Source organism: Penicillium manginii (assembly GCF_028828005.1).
Source record: "Penicillium manginii strain IBT 31320 chromosome Unknown utg000002l:1.0-5564898.0:1.0-5567710.0, whole genome shotgun sequence".
Classification (NCBI taxonomy): Eukaryota; Fungi; Ascomycota; class Eurotiomycetes; order Eurotiales; family Aspergillaceae; genus Penicillium; species Penicillium manginii.
In genome coordinates, this window is record NW_026643103.1 from 5,259,528 (window position 1) to 5,282,711 (window position 23,184).

The 23,184-nt window shown below is 49.5% G+C and overlaps 10 protein-coding genes across 10 annotated transcripts; 4 read left to right on the plus strand and 6 right to left on the minus strand.

The window, feature by feature from the left end:
- Positions 1–369: 369 nt before the first annotated feature.
- N7533_003264 (Zn(II)2Cys6 transcription factor) lies at positions 370–2,855 on the plus strand (the record flags this gene model as incomplete). The annotated part of the gene is made up of 3 exons (XM_057099914.1): positions 370–499; positions 632–975; positions 1,011–2,855. 3 exons carry the CDS (start codon positions 370–372, stop codon positions 2,853–2,855), a joined length of 2,319 nt encoding a protein of 772 aa, XP_056965050.1.
- A 1,694-nt stretch (positions 2,856–4,549) lies between these two features.
- On the plus strand, positions 4,550–5,908 carry N7533_003265 (fungal specific transcription factor domain-containing protein; the record flags this gene model as incomplete). The annotated part of the gene is made up of 1 exon (XM_057099915.1): positions 4,550–5,908. One exon carries the CDS (start codon positions 4,550–4,552, stop codon positions 5,906–5,908), a length of 1,359 nt encoding a protein of 452 aa, XP_056965051.1.
- A 60-nt stretch (positions 5,909–5,968) lies between these two features.
- N7533_003266 (MFS allantoate transporter) lies at positions 5,969–7,784 on the minus strand (the record flags this gene model as incomplete). Its single annotated transcript, XM_057099916.1, has 7 exons — positions 5,969–6,253; positions 6,334–6,535; positions 6,609–6,667; positions 6,730–6,993; positions 7,053–7,308; positions 7,375–7,593; positions 7,648–7,784. 7 exons carry the CDS (start codon positions 7,782–7,784, stop codon positions 5,969–5,971), a joined length of 1,422 nt encoding a protein of 473 aa, XP_056965052.1.
- A 435-nt stretch (positions 7,785–8,219) lies between these two features.
- On the plus strand, positions 8,220–9,469 carry N7533_003267 (peptidase C45 acyl-coenzyme A:6-aminopenicillanic acid acyl-transferase; the record flags this gene model as incomplete). Its single annotated transcript, XM_057099917.1, has 4 exons — positions 8,220–8,255; positions 8,311–8,485; positions 8,567–8,712; positions 8,762–9,469. The coding sequence occupies 4 exons, from the start codon at positions 8,220–8,222 to the stop codon at positions 9,467–9,469; spliced, it is 1,065 nt and encodes a 354-aa protein (XP_056965053.1).
- Positions 9,470–10,792: 1,323 nt separating this feature from the next.
- Positions 10,793–12,494, minus strand: N7533_003268 (putative extracellular exo-polygalacturonase; the record flags this gene model as incomplete). The annotated part of the gene is made up of 7 exons (XM_057099918.1): positions 10,793–10,831; positions 10,891–10,965; positions 11,015–11,305; positions 11,371–11,531; positions 11,594–11,652; positions 11,719–12,085; positions 12,170–12,494. 7 exons carry the CDS (start codon positions 12,492–12,494, stop codon positions 10,793–10,795), a joined length of 1,317 nt encoding a protein of 438 aa, XP_056965054.1.
- An 866-nt stretch (positions 12,495–13,360) lies between these two features.
- On the minus strand, positions 13,361–14,222 carry N7533_003269 (mitochondrial pyruvate carrier family protein; the record flags this gene model as incomplete). Its single annotated transcript, XM_057099919.1, has 4 exons — positions 13,361–13,553; positions 13,628–13,764; positions 13,907–13,922; positions 14,026–14,222. 4 exons carry the CDS (start codon positions 14,220–14,222, stop codon positions 13,361–13,363), a joined length of 543 nt encoding a protein of 180 aa, XP_056965055.1.
- Positions 14,223–14,698: 476 nt separating this feature from the next.
- On the plus strand, positions 14,699–15,227 carry N7533_003270 (L51/S25/CI-B8 domain-containing protein; the record flags this gene model as incomplete). Its single annotated transcript, XM_057099920.1, has 4 exons — positions 14,699–14,784; positions 14,896–15,002; positions 15,065–15,097; positions 15,172–15,227. 4 exons carry the CDS (start codon positions 14,699–14,701, stop codon positions 15,225–15,227), a joined length of 282 nt encoding a protein of 93 aa, XP_056965056.1.
- Positions 15,228–15,438: 211 nt separating this feature from the next.
- Positions 15,439–16,918, minus strand: N7533_003271 (DODA-type extradiol aromatic ring-opening family dioxygenase; the record flags this gene model as incomplete). The annotated part of the gene is made up of 4 exons (XM_057099921.1): positions 15,439–15,902; positions 16,005–16,165; positions 16,277–16,449; positions 16,592–16,918. 4 exons carry the CDS (start codon positions 16,916–16,918, stop codon positions 15,439–15,441), a joined length of 1,125 nt encoding a protein of 374 aa, XP_056965057.1.
- Positions 16,919–17,775: 857 nt separating this feature from the next.
- Positions 17,776–19,896, minus strand: N7533_003272 (uncharacterized protein; the record flags this gene model as incomplete). The annotated part of the gene is made up of 1 exon (XM_057099922.1): positions 17,776–19,896. The coding sequence occupies one exon, from the start codon at positions 19,894–19,896 to the stop codon at positions 17,776–17,778; it is 2,121 nt and encodes a 706-aa protein (XP_056965058.1).
- Positions 19,897–20,070: 174 nt separating this feature from the next.
- Positions 20,071–20,424, minus strand: N7533_003273 (uncharacterized protein; the record flags this gene model as incomplete). Its single annotated transcript, XM_057099923.1, has 1 exon — positions 20,071–20,424. One exon carries the CDS (start codon positions 20,422–20,424, stop codon positions 20,071–20,073), a length of 354 nt encoding a protein of 117 aa, XP_056965059.1.
- Between the last annotated feature and the right edge of the window lie 2,760 nt (positions 20,425–23,184).

A 23,184-nucleotide genomic window follows, 5' to 3' on the forward strand; every position in this document is an offset into this window, starting at 1 on the left:
CCTATCAATGATATCCTCAATATTGACAGATGGTATCAAACTCTCTCAGAGTCTGCTTGAACCAACACTGCGGTATCCTTGAAGTACATATACTCTTCGCCAACGCATCGTTGAAATTGAAATGGATTACCCTGTACCCCTCAGCGACTCCAAGATCGGCGTCCCCGCATGGGCCTTATCTCGCCGAAGGCAAAGAAACGGTAATGCATAGGCGGAGACTGGCCCGGTCCTATCTTCGTCTTCGTGTCATTCGCGTCATGCACCCCGCTCTTATCTCCCTCCAACCTTGGATTCGCCCAGTTGGATATTTCTCATCCATCATTTCCTCTCGACCCAGCGAGGTCCAACTGCTAAACTGAACGCCTTGGTATGGAAACAATCAAAATTCCATCGCCGTCCACGATTTTAGACTCGCCCGACACTCCGGCCGGGAAGCCTGCCTCGCCCCAAAAGGCGAAGCAGTCGACCCAAAAGCCCAGGCAGACCAAGAGTCGCAATGGTACGATTAGTTGATATTTGGCTTGAACAACCGAAAGACTCAGCAAGAGGCAGTTGACTGCCCTGCTGGGTGCTAGTGCTAGCAAGACAATCCGCAGAATAGAATGCTGACCCATCTATCTGCTTCGCCCAGGTTGTATTACCTGCAAGGCGAAGCGCCTAAAGTGCGATGAGACAAAGCCAACCTGCGATCAGTGCGAGCGCCGTAAGGTGACCTGTGGAGGGTATAAGAAGGATTTCAAATGGCGGCCGTTTGAGGAAACCAATCTGTCCGTTGGTCGGCCTCCCGGGAAGACAAAAAAGGGTGCGCCGCTCTACAGAGACGTGTCCATATATATCCTGTTATATCCTTCCGCTAATATTCTATCAACAGTAACACAATCGCAGCCGTCTAAGAAACCTTCATCTCGGCTCCCTGTCAACTCGGAGAACTTTCCAACGCCGCCAAGGACAGAGGAATCGACCCCGCCCACACTAGTACAGGCCAACTCAAATGGAACTCCCCCCCCGAGATAAGCTTTCAAAGCTCTCCTGACAGTTTCAAAAGCTATATCTCCATCGATGATAACTCTCTTGATGGCTTTCAAATACCGGAGGAACCATCCACCAGCGCCGAGTCTACCGCTCCCCTGGGTGTGACTGTTCCTGTCGACTCCGATCCTCTGAACTTCTTGTCCTTTCTCGAACCATTTCAACATTCTGTGCCATTCACTGATGATTTGATGCAGGATCAAGATATGGATGACAACTCTGGGTCAATATTCTTTGGCCCACAAGAATTTCAACCTCACAGCGGCCCGGGGCTTAGTTTCTCCCAGTTGCTTGAGGATGAAAATGGCGATATCGAAGAGATTATACGGCAGTCAGATCCCAACAATGGCCCGTGGAATCTGAGTTTGCCCGGGGAAGATGGAGACGCATTTGACTTCTCCCGTATCCCAGAACAGCCAAATATGGCCCCTGGGAGCCGGGAGATGTTAGCCATGCGCTTTGATAAAATGACCTGCGGGATACTCTCCATCAAGGATGGCGCAACTGAGAATCCTTGGCGCACCCTCATTTGGCCTCTTGCTAAAAGCACCCCTGCATTATACCATGCGCTGTTTGCTCTTTCGGCATTTCACTATTCCAAGGAGAATCCAGTGCTGCGAGTGCAGGGTGTCAAGCATATGCGCCAGAGCATCACATGTTTGAGACAGCAAATTCAGAGTATGCGAGCCGACACTGCTTTGGCGACTAGCCTCGCACTTGCATTTGCAGATACCTGGGACCAGAATACACGCACTTGCATTCAGCATCTACGAGGTGCCAAGGCACTGATGATGCAACTTCTCAATGCAGGACTCCAGGGTGGTCTTCAACCCGAGGAGCTCGACCGTATCCGTTTCTTGTACAATACGTGGACATACATGGACGTCATTGCCCGGTTAACGTCACTGGATGAATCTAGTCCCCAAGATCTGAATCCAGCAATTTTCCAACTCCCCGGCGATGCCATTCATGAGATCGACCCTTTAATGGGTTGCGCATCAACGCTGTTCCCTTTGATCGGTCGAGTAGCTCGACTAGTTCAACGTGTGCGAAAAACGTCGTCAAATTCTGTTTCCATCGTTGCGCAGGCCATGGAGCTGAAGAGGCTCATCGAGCAGTGGGAACCGCCAATATGGTTCGAGCCGCCTGAGGATCCTAATTCCGAGGTTCAGCACAGTATTCAAGTCGCGCACGCCTACCGCTGGGCAACTCTCCTGTACCTTCATCAAGCTGTACCAGAGATGCCATCCGAGCCCGCGGAAGAACTTGCCAAGCGAGTTCTAATTCTTCTTGCAACCGTGCCATATACCTCCCGGACCATCATTATTCAAATGTTCCCTCTCCTCGCTGCTGGGGCCGAGGTTGACATGGAAGATGACCGTAAATGGGTTCTTGACCGGTGGAACACAGTCCAGTCTCGACTTATGCTCGGTGCTGTTGACAGATGCCTGGATGTGTTGCAAGAGGTCTGGTCTCGGCGAGATGCTCTCAAGGCCGAGAGACGACAGCAGGGTAGTAATAGGAACAGCACAAGGCATGCTTCTTTCTCCAGTGATGGTAAAGGTTCTGTATTGCATGGTTGTGAAAATAATCAGCGTGGATTCCATGTTCGAGCGGGGTCTGGTGATCTCGACAGATCGACCCAATCACGGAACAGGGGCTCTACGACTACATCAAAGAGGAGAGGGTCTGCGCTCTCATCGTTGGACAATATTGAGTTTGAGAGGACGGTGCGGAGTAGATTGCACTGGGTAAATGTTATGGGTGAATGGGGATGGGAAAGTATGCAGTTCCATTGCGCATTTTGTTTCCAGGATCTGAGCTGATATTTTGAAATTGCAGTTTTTCTCGGATAATTTCCTCTCAAAACTGGGGAGTGACGTTTTGGAGAGTTACTTTACTTCTCTGCCATTTTCTGAGCATGCAGGAATAATACGTTGGGATTCTGTTTATACTATTATGACGACTAATGACCCAAGCCTTGATTTCTCAAATTGTATCTACAGATGCAGGCAGCGAGGCGTTTCAGTTTTCTTTTCCCTAGTGGATTTTGCTTCTTGCTTTTATTCTTACTGGATAGTGTTCGATCAAAGGTGTTTCATCTGACGTTGTGAATATCTAACTGCACTTTGGGAATTCTAGGTAATGCGCCCAACGTATCGAATGTTTCACCTCATATCCTGCTCAAACCCCAACACCAATACCCAAAGACTCTATCTTCAGCCCAAACACGATCCATCCGAACAACAATTCCAACGCAACCACTCCCCGCTTCCATCGAGGAGACCTACTGCCTTGAAATTTGCCAAACCACCATCCTAGTCGTCCAGAGCTACTAGAAGTAGTCCCAAGCATCCTGCATTGAATATGCCCTTAGCCCTTTCAACTCTCCAGGCCAACCCCAGCTGCGTCTCCTTGCATTACAACACAGCTTCACCTTGTGCCCAACTGACCAGCCCCAAGAGTAATCTTTATATCTCTAGACATAGTGAGCTTAGTTATAGGGTAATAGAAGAATTGATTGGTTGAGCGGGTGGATCGCGGCCGAGTTCTACCACAAATGGGACTATATCCATTGATATGATGCTACACATTATGTTCGAAATCGCATTTTCATGCCGTATAACCAGTGTCTGTAGTTTACTCAGCTTTGTAGATCCGTCTCTCACCGCCTGGAGGGGAGGCTTGATACCCCCCATCGACCCATTCTGTTCCACTTTCCGCTGCATGTCGATGATCTTGCATATTTGTCCAATCATCGCATCCATTTTTAATATTCGAGTGGATACAGAAGGCACCGCAATGCCAAAAGCCTCTCGGAGCCTGCAAGCTTGTCAGGAATGGTATGTGTCGCGTCTGTGTCCCAATCGAGCTCCGCTTTTTACTAAGTGACCTCACTTCTCAATGCCAGTCGAAAGCACAAAACTAGATGTAATGGTCTCAGGCCTGAATGCGATGTTTGCACTCGCAAACGCAGGTCATGCCAATGGTCAGAAGGGCTCGCACCTGGTGGCTACAAGCACCTCTTTTTCGACTCGCATTCGGCGTCAACTCTGGCCAGGGAACGTGACAAGCCACCCGAACTCGTTTCTATAAGGCAGCCTGCGGGAATGCATCTGCAAGCATATAATACTTGTGATCTTCCATCGCTTCCGATGCGTCGACGACTAATTGATATCTTTGCACAAACTCATCACCTGCTAGACCTTTGTGGCTGTATACAATTGGACGCACTGCAGGTTGATAGAATGACAAACGAGAATCGCTTCCTACCCGAATCAATATTTGCTCTCTCTGCATTATACTTACCTCAAAACGAGGCGAAGTCCGACTCGAAATTTAGCAGCGCAAAAGGTATGGTACGCTTTTATCGGAATAAGGCACAGGATTCATCTCGTCAATCTTCCGACCAGCCTACTAGTAACGTGACCCCTGCTTCCACATCCACTTTTTCCTGCTGACTGGCTCAGTCATCAATATACAAGCTAATCTGGTATTGGGTCTTTGTGAGCTTTTAACGATGGCGACATCAAAAGCATGGTTGCATATCGGACTAGCTGTGCGCATGGCACAAACCCTGCGCATGCGAAATGAATACAGTGGACGGCATATACCACGCAAACGCGAGATTCGGAGACGAACATTCTGGGCCTGCATCATCTTTGATCGCCTCGTTGCATACTGCACATTTCGAACGCAAACTATTGACTTAGCACTAGTCGGTCTACATCTTCCCTGCAGCGATATCACCTTTGCCTTTGGACACGACTGCCCAGGCCCCAAGGTTCATGAGCTCGGGTCTCAGCTCGATCAAGATGATGGAAAGTCGACTCTTTCTTATTTCGTCAAAACATTTCTTCTCTGGTCACCCATCGCACAAGCGTATGTCGATGGAGGCCGCCGAGTTTCTCCATCTTCTCTTTACGACCCTTCAAGCAAACACTGGCAGAACCAGGCAGCTATCAAGAGCTGGCTGGAGGGCTTACCGGAAGATTTAAAGTGGTCTGAAAATAATTTAAAAGCCTACCAGTCCCTTGGAAAGCTGTCGCATTTCACGAGCATGCACTTCCTGACTCAACACGCCTTATTCTTGGCACATCATGAGCATCTTCCGCAGCTCGAAGATTTACCTTCTGACACTTCAAGTACTGCGATAGTATCCGATGAGACCAATCCAGACACAATCGCGATTTGTATGGCCGGTGCCAACTGCGTCATCAATATGCTACAGCTGATCGATGCGGTCGTGCCAGAATTTCGAAGCACACCGCCAGGCATTTGCAGTATAATACCAATAGTGACCACCGCAAGTGTGCTGCTATGGTTTCAATATCTGAGTCCGCTTGCGTCTAGCTTCGTGCAGTCCTCACAAAGTGATGTTCACCGGGCCAGGTCAGATGTTGATTATTTGCTTTCACTGTTGGATGGCTGGTCCAGGAGTTGGGTTTTAGCAAAAGCTTTTGCAAGTTCGATCAGGCTATTGGAGGATTATTATCAGTCAAAGTATGGACGTGCGATATGCGACCTCGCAGCCCCCAACATGCACACATCACACAACCAGTCATCAAGAGATCCAGTAAATGGTACAGAGTCAGTGGCAGCATCTCCAACTCCGCTCTGCGATGGAGACGGATTCCCGGAGATTACCGGAATCCCCCAGGCAACTTACTATAAAGTCCGACTCATTACTGGTTTGGTTTTAGAGCAACCCGAGCTGTGCAAGAAATTTCTCCACATCTTTGGAGACCATGGGGTAGAGTCTACTGAACAGGAATTTCATTCTTGGGACAATGATATTGATTTTTCTTGGATAAACGATATGGATTTGCTAGCTGACTCTCCGTTTTGGCCAGATTCTGCGCTACAGTTAGAACAATAAAAGGTCCTCCCATACTTGTTGCAATGAACAGATATACCAGCTCCTACTAGTTACAGGCTCCTAGTATACGTATCTAAAGTGGTCAATCTCCTTGTCGGTTTTGTCCATCATGGCCATAATTGTGTCTGTTCGCATATCACTGGTATCCGCCGCACTTGTTGTCTCATTTTGTTGTTCGCGAATACGGTTGTTCCACATAAGATAGAAGCGGAACATTAAACATAGCATGAAGCATGCTGCTTGACATACCATGAGCGCAATGAATCCCGAATCGTAGGAGGGTGCTTCTCTTTCGAAAAACAGTTGTGGGCCGATAATGTTACCGGCGCAATAGGCTATAAAACTCTGCAAGACGATGAAAAGTTCTGATCAGCCTGATTTCCCGCCAACCCCAGGGCCAGTCGTCGTATTATCAGAGCACATACCAATGCGTTCACTGTTGTTTTCTTTGTAAATCCACCAATATTTCCAGAAACCATCGACATCATTAATGGGAAAGAAGCCGAGTTAGCCCCCATCAGACAGGTTCCAGCATATCGACCCCATTTTTCATATTCTGGTAGTTCACGAACGAGGGCTGCTCCAACCAGTGCAACTGCAAATGATAGCATCATCCAGTAGGTCCGACTATTCCGGAAGTAGCTGCTACCCCCCAGTGCAAATAATGACCAGAGCTAGCTGGACGAGATACGGAACGCACTGTAGAAGCAGAGTATCGAACGTACTGAAGCCAATCCCGGTAAGAATAATAGACCGGAACTATCAGTCATTAGCATTCGACTTGTCTGTTTTGTTATTCTGGTTCATGAAAAATGACTCACGGTTGTTACTCCACCGTTTGGAATATTGGAACTGAATTGAATAAGAACCAGGAACCACGTTTTCATATCCATAACTGCCTCTTGACATTGCTCCCACTTGAACTTGTCATTTTTGATTCCAGTCAGATTCTCCTGAACTCGCGCCACAGCCTTTTCCCGATCCGAAATATTCAAGAACCATGCATTTGATGGCGTATCTGGAAGCAGGAAGATATTGGAAATTGACCAGGCAACAGTTGCCCCTCCAAGGATCAGGAAAGATGCCTATAATTCATGATATCAGTAGTTAACTCGCCACATATAGATATTGCCACGATTCATACCTTCCACGGCGCAATAGTCTCTATATGCCCGATTCCGTAATTGAGCAACCCTCCGAATAGCCCAGCACATGTATTTCCTAGAAACCACGCTGCATGACGGAGAGGCTGTTCAGATCTCTTATAAAACATGGAAATAATGATTGTGAGTCCGGGAGCAATCGCTGCCTCGGCAACACCGAGGAAAAATCGGGTTGCAAGAAGACCACTAGAGTTGTGGCATGTGGCAGTCAACATTAGAATTGCGCCCCAAGCTAGGCTTTGGTCACATTGAATGTTAGAATAAATAGAATAAGCGAAGTATTAATTTCGGGAGCTTGCTCACATGGAAGCCGTAATGAACTTGCCAACTCTCCACCTAACCATCAGTACACCCGCTGGGTAGGATGCCACGAGATAGCCAAAGTAGTATATTCCACTTGACCAAGAATATTCTTCACCAGTAAGATTTAAGTCTTCACGAAGACCCATGATTGCAGTTGATGCAAGTGCTGACTTGTCAAGGTATTGAAAAAGATATGAGAGAGCCATGACAGGCAATAGACTGATCAAAAGTGAGTATTGCATCCAAAAGTCAGTTTGCCCTCAGGGTTCGCACCACATGTCCAATTTTCGGAGGATTCTTTTATCTTCCTCTGGGCTGAGGGGTTCATAGGAGCCGTCAATTGTTTCAATGTCGCCCGCATACCAAGACTCATCCTTTGCCTTCTCTTCGGCTTTGATTTCCTTGGTCATTATCGCGTTTTATCGTCTGGTGCTTCGAGGCAGACAAAAAGACGAATAGGAAAAAATGATATCGGCACAGAGCTAATCTGGGAGAGGACTTGAAAGAGAAGGTAGTATCTCTCAAGGAGCTAACGGGTTTATATGTTAAAGCCAAGACCAGACAGACCTTTCATCGTTATCTTTGCTCCCCACTATTGCAATCTACGACTCCAATACAACTTTGGGTTTGCGGGGAAGTCGCTCGGTCCTCCTACGGAGACTAGCCACTTGTGGGAATTCCTTTCCGTAAATTTATGCGGAAGCTAACTTTGTAGAGATGGTCGACCCGGAAAATCAGGTCTATCTCTTGTTTTTGGTCAAGTTCGGTTTATCTCAATGGGCCTATAAATATTTCTTGACTTCCGTCGGTTTGTGGGATTATTTCAAGGACATCTCAACCACGGAATGTTGGAAATTACTTGCTCTGGATCACCTTACGAAGTAATGCGAACAACCCTAAGGGCTTCTTTGACTACGTGCTAACCCGTTTTTCCAGATTGGCTTTCAACATGGAAGTCAAGCTAAGGAACTAGTGCACGGGAGCATTGAATATTACGATGATTATTTTCAGCGAATGAGCAAGATGAACTGGGCAACGGCGGAGGATGTCGCAATGAAGTTCCAGCCATTTCTGGAGCAACATGTACCTCATCTAGTCGAGGAAATGCAAGGTAGGTTGAAATTTCTCTGGCAACTTTGACTACAATTCATATTTCCATATCGATATTGCTTTACTTACTGGTCGCTTATAGGAATTGCTGATGGTGCCTGTGTCTCTTTGCCTGCTGTATTTGCTCTCAACGCTAGAACGGAAATTTCAATGGGCATGATGGATGATGGTTGCACCTCGCTGGCCTGGAAGGGTGACGGCTTTAGTGTTGCAGGCCAGAATTGGGATGTAAGTTGTCCTGAAACCTTACTGTGAATGCTCTAATCAGATGTGACAGTGGGAGGCAGCTCAAAAGGCCCGCCTAGTTATCCTACACATTAATCCCAACCAAAATGGCACTGCACCCCGAGCAAAAATTAGTTTGGCTACGGAGGCAGGACTTCTCAGCAAGAGTGGCCTGAATTCTCATGGAGTAGCTGTTTTCGTCAACGCGATAAAAGCGGCCGGTGTGAAATTCGATGCTCTGCCCATCCACATTGCTCTACGCACAGTCTTGGACTGTGAAAGTCGTCTAAAGGCAATTGCTCGATTGCTTTCACTCACATTGGGTACCTCGGGCCATATCATGATCGCGGACAAAACAGGTGGAACTTCTCTCGAATTTAGCCATCTCGACATCATTCAAATGGAGATGACCAACGGACAGATTGCGCATACCAACCATTTTCTTGTCAAGCATGACCCTGCCGTTATTGACTCTCACATCTTTCCAGACTCAATCACACGACAGAAACGCATCATGTCACTGCTGAAGGAAGCCCGTCATCAAAAGCAGCGTGTTAAGGCTCCAGCGGAGTCGTTTGAGAAGATGTTGGAAGATGAGGAGGGCTTTCCCACTGCGATCAATAGGAAGTCAAGTCCTATAAGGCAAAGTGAGACGTTATACAGCTTCGTGGTTGATCTCAATAATCGGACGGCTCGCCTAAGGCTAGGTCGGCCGAATGAGTGCGAGGGTGTTTGGGTATTCAAGCCTGTTGAACTCTAGTACCGTCCTCGGGTGACTGCAAATATCTACTACTAGTCAGTAGAATTTATCAAGAATCGATACGGAAGATTGTGAAACAATGAATTTCCAGACTTAACATGTAACCGTTGGATTCTTATGCAAGCTGGGTCTTAATATGGATGCAGGTTCGTAGAACTTAGGTCCACTCGTTTCAGCCGCATCTATACAATACGAGGCTAATCACATGACCCGATAGCTATGAGTCAACAAAATCTGACAGCATTTTCCTCTCGAACACCACCTCTCAAAGCTTCACAATAGTCGTCTAAATGATTTCAAAGGGTTTATTAAAGGTATCAGCCCTGGCAGCTGTGGCTGTGTCGGCAACGTACGCCGGCACTGTTTATAAGGCGACACGACGCACCGATCCCCGACGGATGACACGCCAAAACACCGTTCCTGATTCACTTCGGAATTCTAAATCCGTCAATGAAATTGTTGATCCTAGGGGTTACTCCACTAGTTTTGACACGCGGTCTGTCTCCATCGCCATACCACCTCATCGAAGAAATGTCTCGGATGAGGAACTACTCAGCAGACTTACGAAGGCTTTCTTTGGGGGAGCTGTGATTCGCCCGGAGAGATTCGTACTTCAAACGTTGAAACCAAATCTTGTCAATTTCTCTGGTAAATTTCTTAACTACCACGCATTCGAGGTGATGTCTTATCCAACTAATCACAAGCAACAGCCATAACTTCAAAAGTCGCGCCCCAGATATGGAGAGTGGAACAAATATCAAATTCCTCATTCTTACCTATATACACGAAAATATTTGGCACATTTCAAGTCCTCGACTCACAGGCGTATTCTGAGCCCGATTCATCCAAAATAGCGGAAAGCTATATCGATATTGGATTTGGAGTCGACCAGTCTTCTTTCGCTGGAGTTCACCGATTTTCGGCTTTCAGGCCCAATCATGAATCACAGGACGAGGTGATTCTACAGCTCGCATGCCAGGTCGCTTCTGGTCCAAGACCAAACCTTGTGGCGTCTACTTTAACATATACCGGCTTGTTTCATAGAGTTTACGCGGACTTGCTTTTTAGGGAGAGTATTGGAGAAGTTGAGAAGTGGCTGCAAAGTCATGACTAGCCGGTAGCCGGTCTCATGAATTATCAACACCCTGTATTTATACTAGTAGAGTTCAGATGTGACTTCCAAGGTTTATCTGACTCATTGGAGGAAATCACCGCTCAATTATCAAGAAATGTACATAATCACCCCCTCTCTGGATATGATATTGGAAATTATTCGCACCACTTCAAGGTCCTTCAATGTCAATACATAATAGTAAGACAGCTTTAGGCAGCGCAGTTCACTTCCAACAAGGTATCATCAACCTAAAACACAAATAAGTTAGAGAAGTCAACATCATAATGAACCTGTCAAAAGAACTCACATTTGTGCACACGAATCCATCATCACCATCCGGACTCTGAACATCAATGTTCGTAGCCTTGATATTAGAGCAAACCTAAAGAAATTAGAAAATGCATCTCCATTTACTTCTCGGAAAAACTCACAGTCTCGCTTGAGCAGACAACAGTGCCAACATTAGGGTCGTATTTGCCAGATGTTGTACCCTTAATGTTCGTGAATAGAATATCAGAAATAGTCAACTCGGAAGGATACTGGTTGCACAGAGTGAGGTTCTTCTGTCCGTAGCACTGGGTCACCTCAATGGCGTAGTCGACGTTGTCAATGGTCATAGTGTCGTAGGTAACGTTCTTCACGCTGCCAGAGCCACCTCCACCTTGGAGATCAGTCGACAGGGCAGAAGAAATGCCTGGCCAGACCTTAATACGAGCGCCGTCCTAGAATCTATCAGTATTGAAGTAAAGATCGAGTTTGCATCGGGCCCAGTCGTATTTGTACTCACAGATGCATTGAACATGGAAATGTTGTAGATGAGAAGATTCTCCACAATGTCCACTTCACCCGGGTACTGGCCAAGAGAACCGACGGAAATACCGTGAGAGCCGTTGCAGTGGAGGTTTTGAACAATGATATCCGTGGCATTAGGCTTGAAAGAAACGCAGTCTGGAAGTAATTAGCTTTTCTGTTGATTGTCAAAGCTCCGCAAATCTCCTCGTGTGTCATACCATCTCCATTGTTAATAACCGAGTCCTGAATGACAATATTCGTTGAGCGGTATAGATCCCTACCAACATTCAATCAGCTTCAACATTCCCAACTTGAAAATCGCATTGTCGGAAAAAAATCTCACCATCCATCAGTATTCTTCGCAGTATTCTTGCTCTTACTGAATCCGGAAATATCAATGCCCTCGAAAAGCACATTCGAAGAATTAGCCACAAAGTGATACCACTGCGGCGAGTAGCGCAGCTTAAGCGGACCAATAGTGCCGCCCTGTAACCCAATAACGCCCACCAGAATCGGGCGCAGGATCAACGCATCTTCGGCATAGAGATCGTACCAGACCTGTCCGTTGCCGTCAATAGTTCCGCCGCCGTAGACATTGACATCCTCGCCGCCGAGCTGGAAGAAGGTCGTTGCGTTTTGGTAGATTTGCTTGAAAGCGTTTTCTTGCCAGTAATCTGTGTCATTGGTGAATTGAATTGTACCAAGGACCTCTGTTGATAGGATTCAATTATTAGCTGGATGTCTCTCTAATTGACAGGAGGGCTTTGTGTTGGCTGCTATCAGATTCAACGTACCCAGATCCACATGCTTCAGGAAGGTCATATCCAGTGCCGTTCCAACTGTGTAGGTCTTATCTTCGTCGAAAACAACCTTGCCACCATTGTTGCATTTGTGCAATGCTTGCAGGATATTCTTCGAATCGTCGACTCCATTGCCGTGATTGGCGACATGGCAAGTGCGTGTGCGAGCTTGACTAACTGGCAATGGGCGGAAGGGGTGGTGAGGCTTGCAAGCGTCGGTTCGAGAATACTTTTGTCCTGAGGCGGATTTTCCCTCAGCTGCCATGCCAAGGGATAGGAAAAGACCCAGGGCCTGGGTTAATGTATTGGAGATCTTCATTTTGGCTCAATGCGATCCAACAGTATATGATAAGAAGGGCCGGGAAGTTCTCGGTTGACAGGATCGTCACTTTTTTTCGAGCTGCTCCTGATTTATATGTACAATCTCAGAAAAATATTAATAATTATTAAAAAAAGCGCTCTCCCTTGTCTGCAAGCCTTGGGCGACGCGCTAGCAAGGCCCGCAGTCGTCGGCTCGGCGGGGTAATCCGCAGTTCATCCGGGGAAATGGCATCGTCAGTTGTGGGGGAGGCTTTCAGGAGTATGCTCTAGCTGGCGTATACGCAGGCACGGCGTACCTTTAGCGAGGTGGTCGGAGATTAGAAGACACTCTATTCTGGGGATGGTGGGAGGTTTCTAGGGGTTGGGAATATCCGATAGGAGGAATATCTGCGAGAAGTTTCACCGATTGGGAGGAAAATCCCGGGAAAATCGTCGGGGGTGGGAGTCAGTTGTGGCGGTCGGCATTGCATACTGATCCTGGGAAGGAGCTCGAGAACCTAAGCAACCGTTTAGAGCTGACTTCCTCTCCAATACTGGCTTCGAGGGAGCTTGCTAGTGCTTATATGGGCTCTATGTGAAGATTATGGTTCAGTTACACCTTACACTACTGACTACGATACGATATACCTGCTGACTCGGTTGGAACAAAATCACTGCAATTTATATGTACAGCGGGCTTTCGAGGAAAAGGTCCGCGCGGGAATCGGTTATGAGAATTCACAGGCGAGCTTCCATGACTGAGCAGACCTCGAAGTAACATGCAACCTCGCATTCCCCGAGAATGCTCGTCCACGCACGACCCGTCCAGAAAGACCTTCTAGCACCTGCGCCATATTCCGCCTGCTTATCTATGCACCAAGCTTTTTAGTTGGACTTGACGGCACCCTCGACGGCACCCTCGACCTGCTTGGCGGCAGACTTAGCAGACTCGGCAACATCCTTCTCGATATCCTTGGCAGTCTCAACGGCGGAGCCGTCCTGGCTGCGGCGGTACATGATGATACGGGAGACCTGGACGACACCAACACATCCAAGGAAGAAGTTAACGGCGGCAAGCCTACAGGGTAATATTAGCAAATGCGTCATCGCGGACGGACCGATATATCGTAGAAGACGGGTTATTCGACATACAGAACGTTACGGGGCTTGATGATCAAGCACCAGCGGGTCCAGATGGCACCAGTGGCTGTCAGAGCACCGTTCTGGGTGAGGGAGAGCTTCTCAGCAGGACGGTTGAAGTCGGAGATACCGGCGATGACCAGACCCCACTGTCAGGAGTCAGTCAGCATTTCCATTCCATCGCGCAGTCGATATAGGAAGTTTATCTCGGGGAAATCGTAGGATATGTCGTAAGGTAAAGTCAAGGGGGAAAGGGAATATTAAAATGGGATGGTTGAATCATAATCGTACCTTCATGACGGGAGCCCTGTTGGAATGACGCGGTTAGCATTGCACCACCCTCTGAGCCCCCGGCTTGCCGTCGTACTGGTCAAGCATCGGGGCAATATGTTTGAATTGAGAAGACTCACCAGAAATGCACAGTCTTGACACCGACAGGGCTGTTCCACATGCGCTGGAAAGTGCTCTGCTGCTCCGCGGCGCCGGCGCCGGCTTCGGAGCTCTGGAAGCGCCAGCCCTGACCACCCGGCCGGCGGAATGGCGCAGAGGCATTGCGGAAGGACGCGCGAGCGTTGTTAAAGAAGCGGAATCCCACACGAGACGACATGATGGTGGAGGGGAGAGTGATGTGGTTGAGAGAAGGTCGTTGGGGCAGGAAGGACGGAAGCGTCCGGTGATCGGGGGGAGTTTTCCGAGGACGAACAATAAACCACAACGATAACCAGCTACAAAGACTGTTGAAAGTTGCCGTGAATAAAGATGTATCAACAAGAATACAATGCGATTACCGAATAAGAAGGCAATTCAATTTATTTCAAATTGGAATGTCCTTCCGGTCGTATCTCCAGTCCTTGAAGTGATGAGGTAATCCTACTCTAGTCCAGGAATGGTAATAGTTGACACCTCAGGCAAAAAGATCGGGAAAGCAGTTGATGCCTTAGTCAGCAGGCACCAATACTGTCAGCCAATCACCACCCCCGCGAATAATGCTGCATCTCCCTCACTCCGCGAGACTTGGATAACATCCACTCTTAATACTCTCTCCTCTCCCCTCCACCTCCCACCCCCACACCCACATCCATAATGTCCGGCAAATACGTCTTTACCAAGGGCCTGAAGGAGCTCCGCTTCCTTTTCTGCCAGACCTCCGAGCAGAGCGCTGCCACAAGGCAAGACTTTCCTTCGCTCCGAACCTGAACCCGACTAGCCCACTCCTGCCATTCCCAATGGCAATGGCTGTCTACTTCCCTCGCCAAAGGCTAACAAGGCTATCCGAACAGATCCTTCATTAACCGCGCCTACCCCACCATGAAGAAGCACAACCCGCACACTCCCATCATGATGCGCGAAGCCTCCGGCACCGAGCCGCGAGTCTTCGCCCGCTATGGTACGCACCGCGACACACGCATTCAAGGAGATACACGACTAATGCAGCTTCAATTCTTACAGAGCTTGGAAAGGAGAAGCAGGAGGCTCTGTCTGGTAGGTTTACCCGGAATAATGGCGTGTTGGAGGGTAGAAGTCTGTTGAAATCGACCCGCTAACTTTGGGAACAGGACTCACGGATACTCAGATCGAAGAGCGCATCACGAACCTGGTCAAGCAGTCATAACCGAATTTTCTGCCATTCCCCATCTCGCGTTTCAATATATTCCTCTACTTCCACCCTCCATCCTATGTGTATCTATAGATGAAATCGAGCCCTCATCAAAATCAACACCCAATCAATCCTTCTACCTTTCTACAATCATACCTGGCGAAGAAAAAGCAAGACTCAAAACAGAACCCGAAATCATGCTATTAACAAGCAGCACTACCGACAACTACAACGAACTACTAGAATTCAAGTCTCCAAATCGAAACTGCGCCCAACTCATACTCCCCTCAGGAAGCGTCCACAATCTCTTCCCCAGGTCATCACCCGCCGCACCCGCGCCCACATGAATAGGGAGCAAATGGTCATATGAAGGATGCGCCTGTCTCGCATCAGGCCGATTAAGCAACTTCGCCATCTTACCCTGCCGCTCCGCCGGATCGGAGACAACAGCCTCCTTCAACGCCTCGTCGAAACTAACTGCATACGGCATCGGCGGCGCATTACCACCCCTCGTGAAGCGGAGATCGCGCAGGTTGTGCACTGACATTCCCGAAACGATGATGAGTATGTTCTTCTCGCGCAGGTGCGAGACTGCTTGGCCGAGGCGGTAGTGTTGGTCTGGGTCTTCGGTGTCGAAGAGGGAGACTTGCACGATTGGCACGTTTAGGGGGTTTTTCTCTGGTTCGAAGGCTGGTGGGTGAGATTTTCGTTAGCTTTGTTTCCTTCTTTCTTTCTTTCTTTCTTTCTGTCGTTCCTTGCTGGAGGTGCATGCGTGGTGGATACATAACATACCGCACTTGAAACTAGCCCACACGCCGTGGTCCAGTCCACGCTTCACGCCCTTTGCCTCGATACCCGCGCTGCTCAGTGCGGATAGGACTTGATCTGCGACTTTTCTGCTTCCGACATTCGGGTATTTCTCTTTGTAGTAGTGATCCGGGAAACCATAGAAACTGTGCCTTGATTAGCGATGTTCTTTCTCTTATCTCCTGCCAGTGTTCAGACAACTTGAAAAGATAGAACAAAGAGACATTAGCATATCAGAAAGAATAGTCTAAACATACTCATAGATCAAATCGGTCATCTCGGCCGTATTCACATAAATCGTATCCCGACCACCCTGCCAATGCGCAGAAAAAACAACCACAGCATCGGGCTTGACTTTCGTGGTGATTTCCTTGCCGATTTCTCCTAGCTTCTTATACGCTGGGTGGCCTGTTTCATACATGACATTGGGCTGGTGAGAAGAATTCGAGGTTAGCTTGGTCCTTCTCTGCTCTGCTATTCCATCCCAAGTTCCATCCATAGCTAATTGCATGCATGCAACCCCAACCAATCAACCAACAGGGAAATAAAGGACAATGGATGGATGCACATACCCCGCCATGGCTGAGGAAATAGATAGGCGTCTTCATGATGGAAGATGATCCACTGGCAGATTTGATCTTTGAATCAACGTTCAGGTTCGATCCTGTCACTGTTACTGGCGCAGTCGCAGAAGCTGTCGTGGCTGATCGAACAACCCGCGAGGAAAAGCGGCGGAGGGTATACAGATTGGCCGGGTCGATGAGAGCTGCTATGAGTACAGCTACCACCAGAACAATCAGGGACAGTATTATTTTTCGACTGGACGTATATTGAGACGTCGCGGTATGTTCAAGTTGTTGATTCGGATGTTGAGACTGCTGTTGATGTTCCGAAGACATAAATGTATTATCAATCAATGCGGGTGCGGAATCAGAACCCAGAGCAATCAACTTGAAGTGCCCAGGTCACGGTGGCAGTGCGAGATTCACACGTTGCAGAGTTTTCAAGTAAATATAATATGTGAAAACAGGGGCTGGGACATGGAAGATGCAAGATGCAATTACTCAGGCTTAGCAAGAAAGTGGTGGTCGGGTATACGGGGATAGATGAGTGCCGATGGAAGAAGCCGATCGGAAGGGTGTGTCAGCGCGAAATGGGGCCGCTTGTTACACTGCAGTAACTAGGATTTTATAGTACAAGTTTGTTATTCTAGGTGTGCTACTAAAGTATATTCCAGGATTCTCATCCATTCTATTGATGCAAATGCAGTATTGCAGCATCGCTTTGGGGTATTTTTTTTTTTTAGCTCCCGATCATCAGGCGATCGCAATCATGGTCATCTCCTATTCGTAGAGTATACATACCCGGTTCAAACAGAAGAGGAAGTAAACAACTGGCGAAAGACGAAGAAGAGATACATCAGAATGGAATCTGCTGATGATCGTGTTGCTTGACTCAGCCAGCAGAGAAGGTGTTGAGAAGGGAAAAATCAGGGATGGAATGGAATGGTACATCAAGCGTCGTTGGTCATTAAAGTTACATGAGTCTAGTCGGGCTAGACTAGAAGAAGGTATAACGGAAAGGGTAAGGGCGGGATATTGTGAAAACTAGCCCTTTTTACATCACAACACAGTCTCCATCGCTCTGCTTGTTGACAGCCGAACGGGAGAGGCGGGTCTTCTGCATGCGCTGTCCGCCCTTCTTGAGGTCTTCAAGACGCTCACGGGCCTTGGGGAACCCTTGCGCTGGGAGAGTATTAGCATAGTTCATATCTCGGGATCATCAAAATGGAGAGTTCTGCTTCTAACTTACCAGCTGCACGCCAATACCAGCGCTTCGCATCCTCCAAATTCGCAGAAGCTCCGATTCCCACCTCAGTGAAGTATCCCATCGCGTATTCAGCCTTGGCAAGACCGGCCGTGGCGGCCTTTCGAGCCCACAGGTACGCCTCTGTATCGTTTTGTTGTAGAATCCCCTCGGAACCAGTCAGATACCAGCCACTGAGGGCCAGTTCACTCTGGTGCTCGCCCTGGGCAGCGGCACGAGTATACCAAATAATGCTCGTACGGTTATCAATCGGACAACCCAGCAAACCATACTCATAGGCGTTTCCTAAGCGGAACTGAGAGAATTTGTAGCCGAGTTCTGCGGCCTTGTGGAAGAGTTCACTGGCGTATCCCTCGTCGCGGACGATAGTATCGTTGCCGCTTGCACTCTGGTACATCAAAGCGAGTTCATGGAGTGCGTGTGGATTCTCTGCATCTGCGCGGTCGGCTGCTCGCTTCAACCACGAGACACCTTCCCGAGGGGTGCGTTGTTGGCCAAGAAGTCCCTTTAGATTAATCATGCCCATCTTATACATCGCGGGTGTATCGCCCAGAGAGGCAGCTCGCTTATACCACTGGACGGCCTTGAAAGGGTCCCGCTTGGTGCCACCACCTTCTTCTTGGCCGATCTCGCAGCACACTGCCACACGGTACGCGGACTGTGCGTGTCCTTGCTTTGCAGCAGATTGATAAAGAGAAAAGGCTTCCTTGGGATCCATTTCTAGACCCAGGAGGCCCTCGCCATAGCAGTCGGCGAGAAAGAACTGAGCCTCTGAGTATCCAGTCGACACAAGCTTTTTGACAATCTTGTGCGCATCTAGATTATACTTTTCCTTCGTTTTGGCCTTGGTCTTGGGGTCCAATCGGCTGTTGGCGTCTACAAGAACCACGGCGGCTTCGGCAAGCTTCTTAGCTAGCAGAAGCTGAGTCGCCTGATCGCCGGGGTTGGAGCGTGCCTTCGCTTGCAACGACTGTAATTCCTCAGGCGTGACTGGTGTATGCGCCACGCCCATTCCATCTGGAGGCATGGGGCGCGGGGTAGCGGCAGCCGGCGCCGGCGCCGGGGCTGAAGTTTGGGGGTTATTGTACTGGCGAACGGGGGCTGGTTTGGCAGCTTGGTCGTGGCCTGGACGGAACGGCACCGGTACAGGGTGATGCGGAAGCGCATCTGGGTTGTGCTCTTGTACTGGTGCGGGTGCGGGTGCTGGCGCGGATTGATAAGGCGGCTGGTTGGCGAAGGGGGCATGGCCATTAGGAGAATATGGGCTTGTCTGTTCGTATCCGTACCCCGAACCATCAGGCTGACGCATTCCTTGCACTGGTGGCGCATCTTGCGGAATGTCAAACTGGAAGCCCGCATTTTCAAACTGATTAGGGCCGTCACGGAGGTTAGGCTGGGACCTCATATGCGGAGTCCCTGGTCCAGAATCCGGAGAAAATGCAGCGTATTGAGCCCCTCCGGAAGGAGAGGTAGGCGTTTGAATAGTCGGCTTGGGCTTGGGGGTGTCTAGTCCCATCTCATCAATCGGGCCCATGTGATTTGACGGCATGGCATCGAAGTTGGGCATATCGGGTTCATCCTCAGCAGGCGCACCGCCAAAGTAGCTATCCAGAAAGTCTTTGGGCGCGTAGGAAACGCGATTGACGGGGTCAGGTGGAATCATCAGCCCGGGATCAATGTCATTCACGGGGCGGGCGCGCGGTGGCGGGGGTTGGCGCATTCCACCCGCGGTGTTAGGACGAGGAGGCATCATCTCGCCCATTGGACTGCCTGGATAATCGGGCTCGGGGTAGTCTGAGTGCGGTGGATATAGTACTGGCGGCTGCGCGAGAGGCATCGTGTTACTTCGCGACGGGCCCGACATTGGGCCATTTGGATCCGGGTATGCGCGATCAGGACGATCTGGCCGTGGTCGTGGAGCTCCAGGGCCCATGGGATATCCTCCTCGGCCACGGCCTGGTGGCATTCCGCGAGGAGGGGGTTGGCGCATGTCCGGGCGGCGTGAGTTGGAGGTATGCGGTCGAGGAGGGGGTCGTCCGTTGATATCCATGGCAGCCATTCCATTTTCCAGGCTACGAGAGGGAGGACCTCGTCGGTCTCTAGGGTCTCTAGGGCCTCGAGGATCTCGGGGGTCCCGGGGATCTCTCGGGGAGACAGCAGGGAAAGGGTTGTCGAATCCGGGTGGGGGGCGGCCGTTTGCTTGAAAGTGTTAATATGCCAGATCTTAAGTGATTTGAGTGATCGCACGCGGTTGACTTACTAGGTGGTCCTCTACGCTTTTGCGGGGGAGGTCTGTCGCCGGCATAACCACGACCATTTGGGGGACCCCATAGGTCGGCCCGAACCTGATGGCCCTGGCGGGCGCATGGAGCGCGGTGCATTTGACGAGCCGTAGGGACCGGGGGGGGCCAGGCGGGCCAGGCTGATAACCATATGCTGGGTCCTCGGAGCCAGGATCTGGTGGGTAGTCACCAGCGCCGTACATGTCGCCTTGGGCATAGGGCGCAGCAGCCGAGGCCGGGGATGGAGCGTACTGCCTCACGGGCGGCGGGCGCTGCGACGACGGAGGGTATGCCATGGCGCAGGCTCGCGCAGGCAGAGCGATCGCTCAAGTCGAGTGGAAAGGGTGAAGTCGAAGTCGTAATCGAAAGTTGGGGATGGGAGGATTGCGAGCGACTTTGCGAATGGCGTTGGGCGCATGCAAGGAGGGTCAAGATGGCTACGGGTTCATATCAGTGTTTGCGCACGAGACTGGCCACGTGTGATTTGAAGTGATGGGGTGCAGAGTAGGGTAGTATTATTAGTATGACTTACTGTGTGAACTTGACAGCCGAGGAGCAAGGCAAAGCCCAGAAAGTGAAGTTAACTCACGCGGGGAGTTGGAATTTGAGGGGGGGGGGACATCTGGAAGTGGAAAGCAGGTGACTTCCTTTAATCAAACCGACCCACCTCCCCGTCATCTTTGCTTTCTTGGAGTACAGACTACTTTCACTTCTCTTGTGACTCGGGTGGAGTCATCATTCTATGAATCAGTTTCAAGACATTCCACTGTACTAGGCTATGCCTCCATCTATGACGCTTTTCACTCCCTCTCAGCGTTGTGGGCAAGGCGCGCGGTTACCGACTCGGGCGCCCCCCGTGCTGTGCCTGACGATCAGGGGGGGTTGCAGAGTCAAAATGGGCTAATGCAGCCGACCAGAATGCCGTTTGTCCAGGGCATATTGGTGACAAGGGATTTGATCTTGGCCACGTTTATCCAGTACAGAGTACAGAGTACTCTAATCACTGCCCTTCTACTCCGTACCGACCTTCTAGTTCTCTCCTCTCCACTACCAACCACGGCACAGTTTGGACCCTGACTGGCCCGTGAAGAACAGGAAATTACATGTTGATCGATGGCCAAGTTAGGGCTTCCTGACACACCTGCCCACATGAACAAGTGGCCAATTCATACAGCGTCCACAATGTACAAACTAACGATTAACCACGATATAATTCGGCATTTATCAAATCAAGCCGATGATCCCGATCCGGGGTCGGCCTGCGACAGGCCCGATATTTCCGAAGTACAGTGTAATTTGGAAGCCCGTAGTCAGTGTCTGAGAGATCCATGATGGATGTCGGTGGGATCCCATTGTCTCGGATCACGGAAGAGATAGATTCAGTGGAAACTACTTCAGATTGCTATAGAGGACGAATTGGTGAGAGATCTGTTGGCCGAGGAGGCACTCCATAGAGACCGTACTACTAGTAGTACTTTGGAGCCTGTCACCATGAATCTCTGCATCCTAAGGCATCCAAGGCCCTCCCAAGTTTCAAGATGTCAGATTGACAACCTTCCCAAATTGGTTAGACTCAAATTTCGAGTTTGAAGTATTCACAGCCACAGACATAGCCACATTTAGAGCCACAGTTACCGTCATCGTCACCGCCACTTGCACCGCCATGCTCTACGCCCTGCAAGGCATCCAAGACACGGAGTGGCTGTGACCCGAACCCGTCGGCAGCTCGGAACTTGGACGGAGCACGGAGTACGGAATAACCATTGTACGGAGTATATTAATCAACCCCGATTCATCGGCTCCGTACCTTCAAGCCGAGGCACATTGGTACGGGGTTGCCAGGTCTTCTAGAAACTCCACGTGTGGGCTTGCTGGAGGGCTGTTTAAGCTTGGAACTGTGCGTTTCGGGCGGAAGTCTAATCGACAATGGCGCTGACAATGTACATCTGGGTAATGGCATCAACGTTTGGACGTGTCAGATCTTCAAGTCCCCTCTTATGATGGATCCGACTCGAATTCTCCATCTCAGAGACTCTGCAGCACTCTGCACTAAAAACAGAACCGAGCTGAGCCAGGTCCTTTTTTTACCAATCGATCACTGTCTCACACGTTCCACTTGGCCAGTGCCACGTTCAAAAGTTGTAATTTTAAAGCACCAAAGCGGTCAAAATAGTTTCACTCTGTACTGAGTAGTGTAGTGACCCAGCTACGTAGACAACCTTGGAAGGAGCAGAAAAAAGTGACCATTTAATTGGTCGCGTGCCCAGGCGACTACTCCGTACTACTAGTGACTAGTAGTCGTGTGACACACCTACTAGCCAGGATACGCCCAAGCAACAACGCACCAGCAAAATTACCGAACATGGGTTGGACACACAAAAAAGGAGTCTGTTTCAAGGGTCAAATTCCTTCTACTCTCTCCATCATCTCGGATGAGTTTCTCACCCTCTCCGTGTGCATAAACCAGTAAACCGTTATGCTAAATCTCGGTGGGACGTGATGGCGCGCCAAGAAACCCTAATTCTCGGCGCAGGAAATTTCCCCATTTGATTCAATCTCATGCCAATAATCATTCCCTAAAATTTCAGTTCCATGCATTTATATGGAGAAATTTAGCCCGATGGATTTCGAAACCCTGAAATGTTCCTATTTTAATCTCACCTAAGGCATCCCTCCCCTTTTCCTACAGGGTACGGGGGTATGTAGAGCAATCGCTTACGGCCGAGCAAGATCTCGGCGGAATGGCACTAGTAGAGATTTGGCGTACCCTGGTACCAATCGATCTGGTAATTCATGAAAAGACAGGTACCTTAACGAAGTCGAGGAGCACATCCGTGCTAGCATTGAGCATGAAAAGCCAAGATTAATCAGTCAGCGGCACTCCCATCCCTCCGCGTCCGACTCCGATCCGCTGCCCCCTTTCTCGAGCAAGGATCAATCAAGTTATCCTTTCTAGTCGCCAGCCTTATCGGATCGGGGATCCTCATACGAGTACGCTCGAGCCAGTCATATTGGGCTAGCGGCGCCATCAAACACCCGGTGGTTCCGAGATGGAT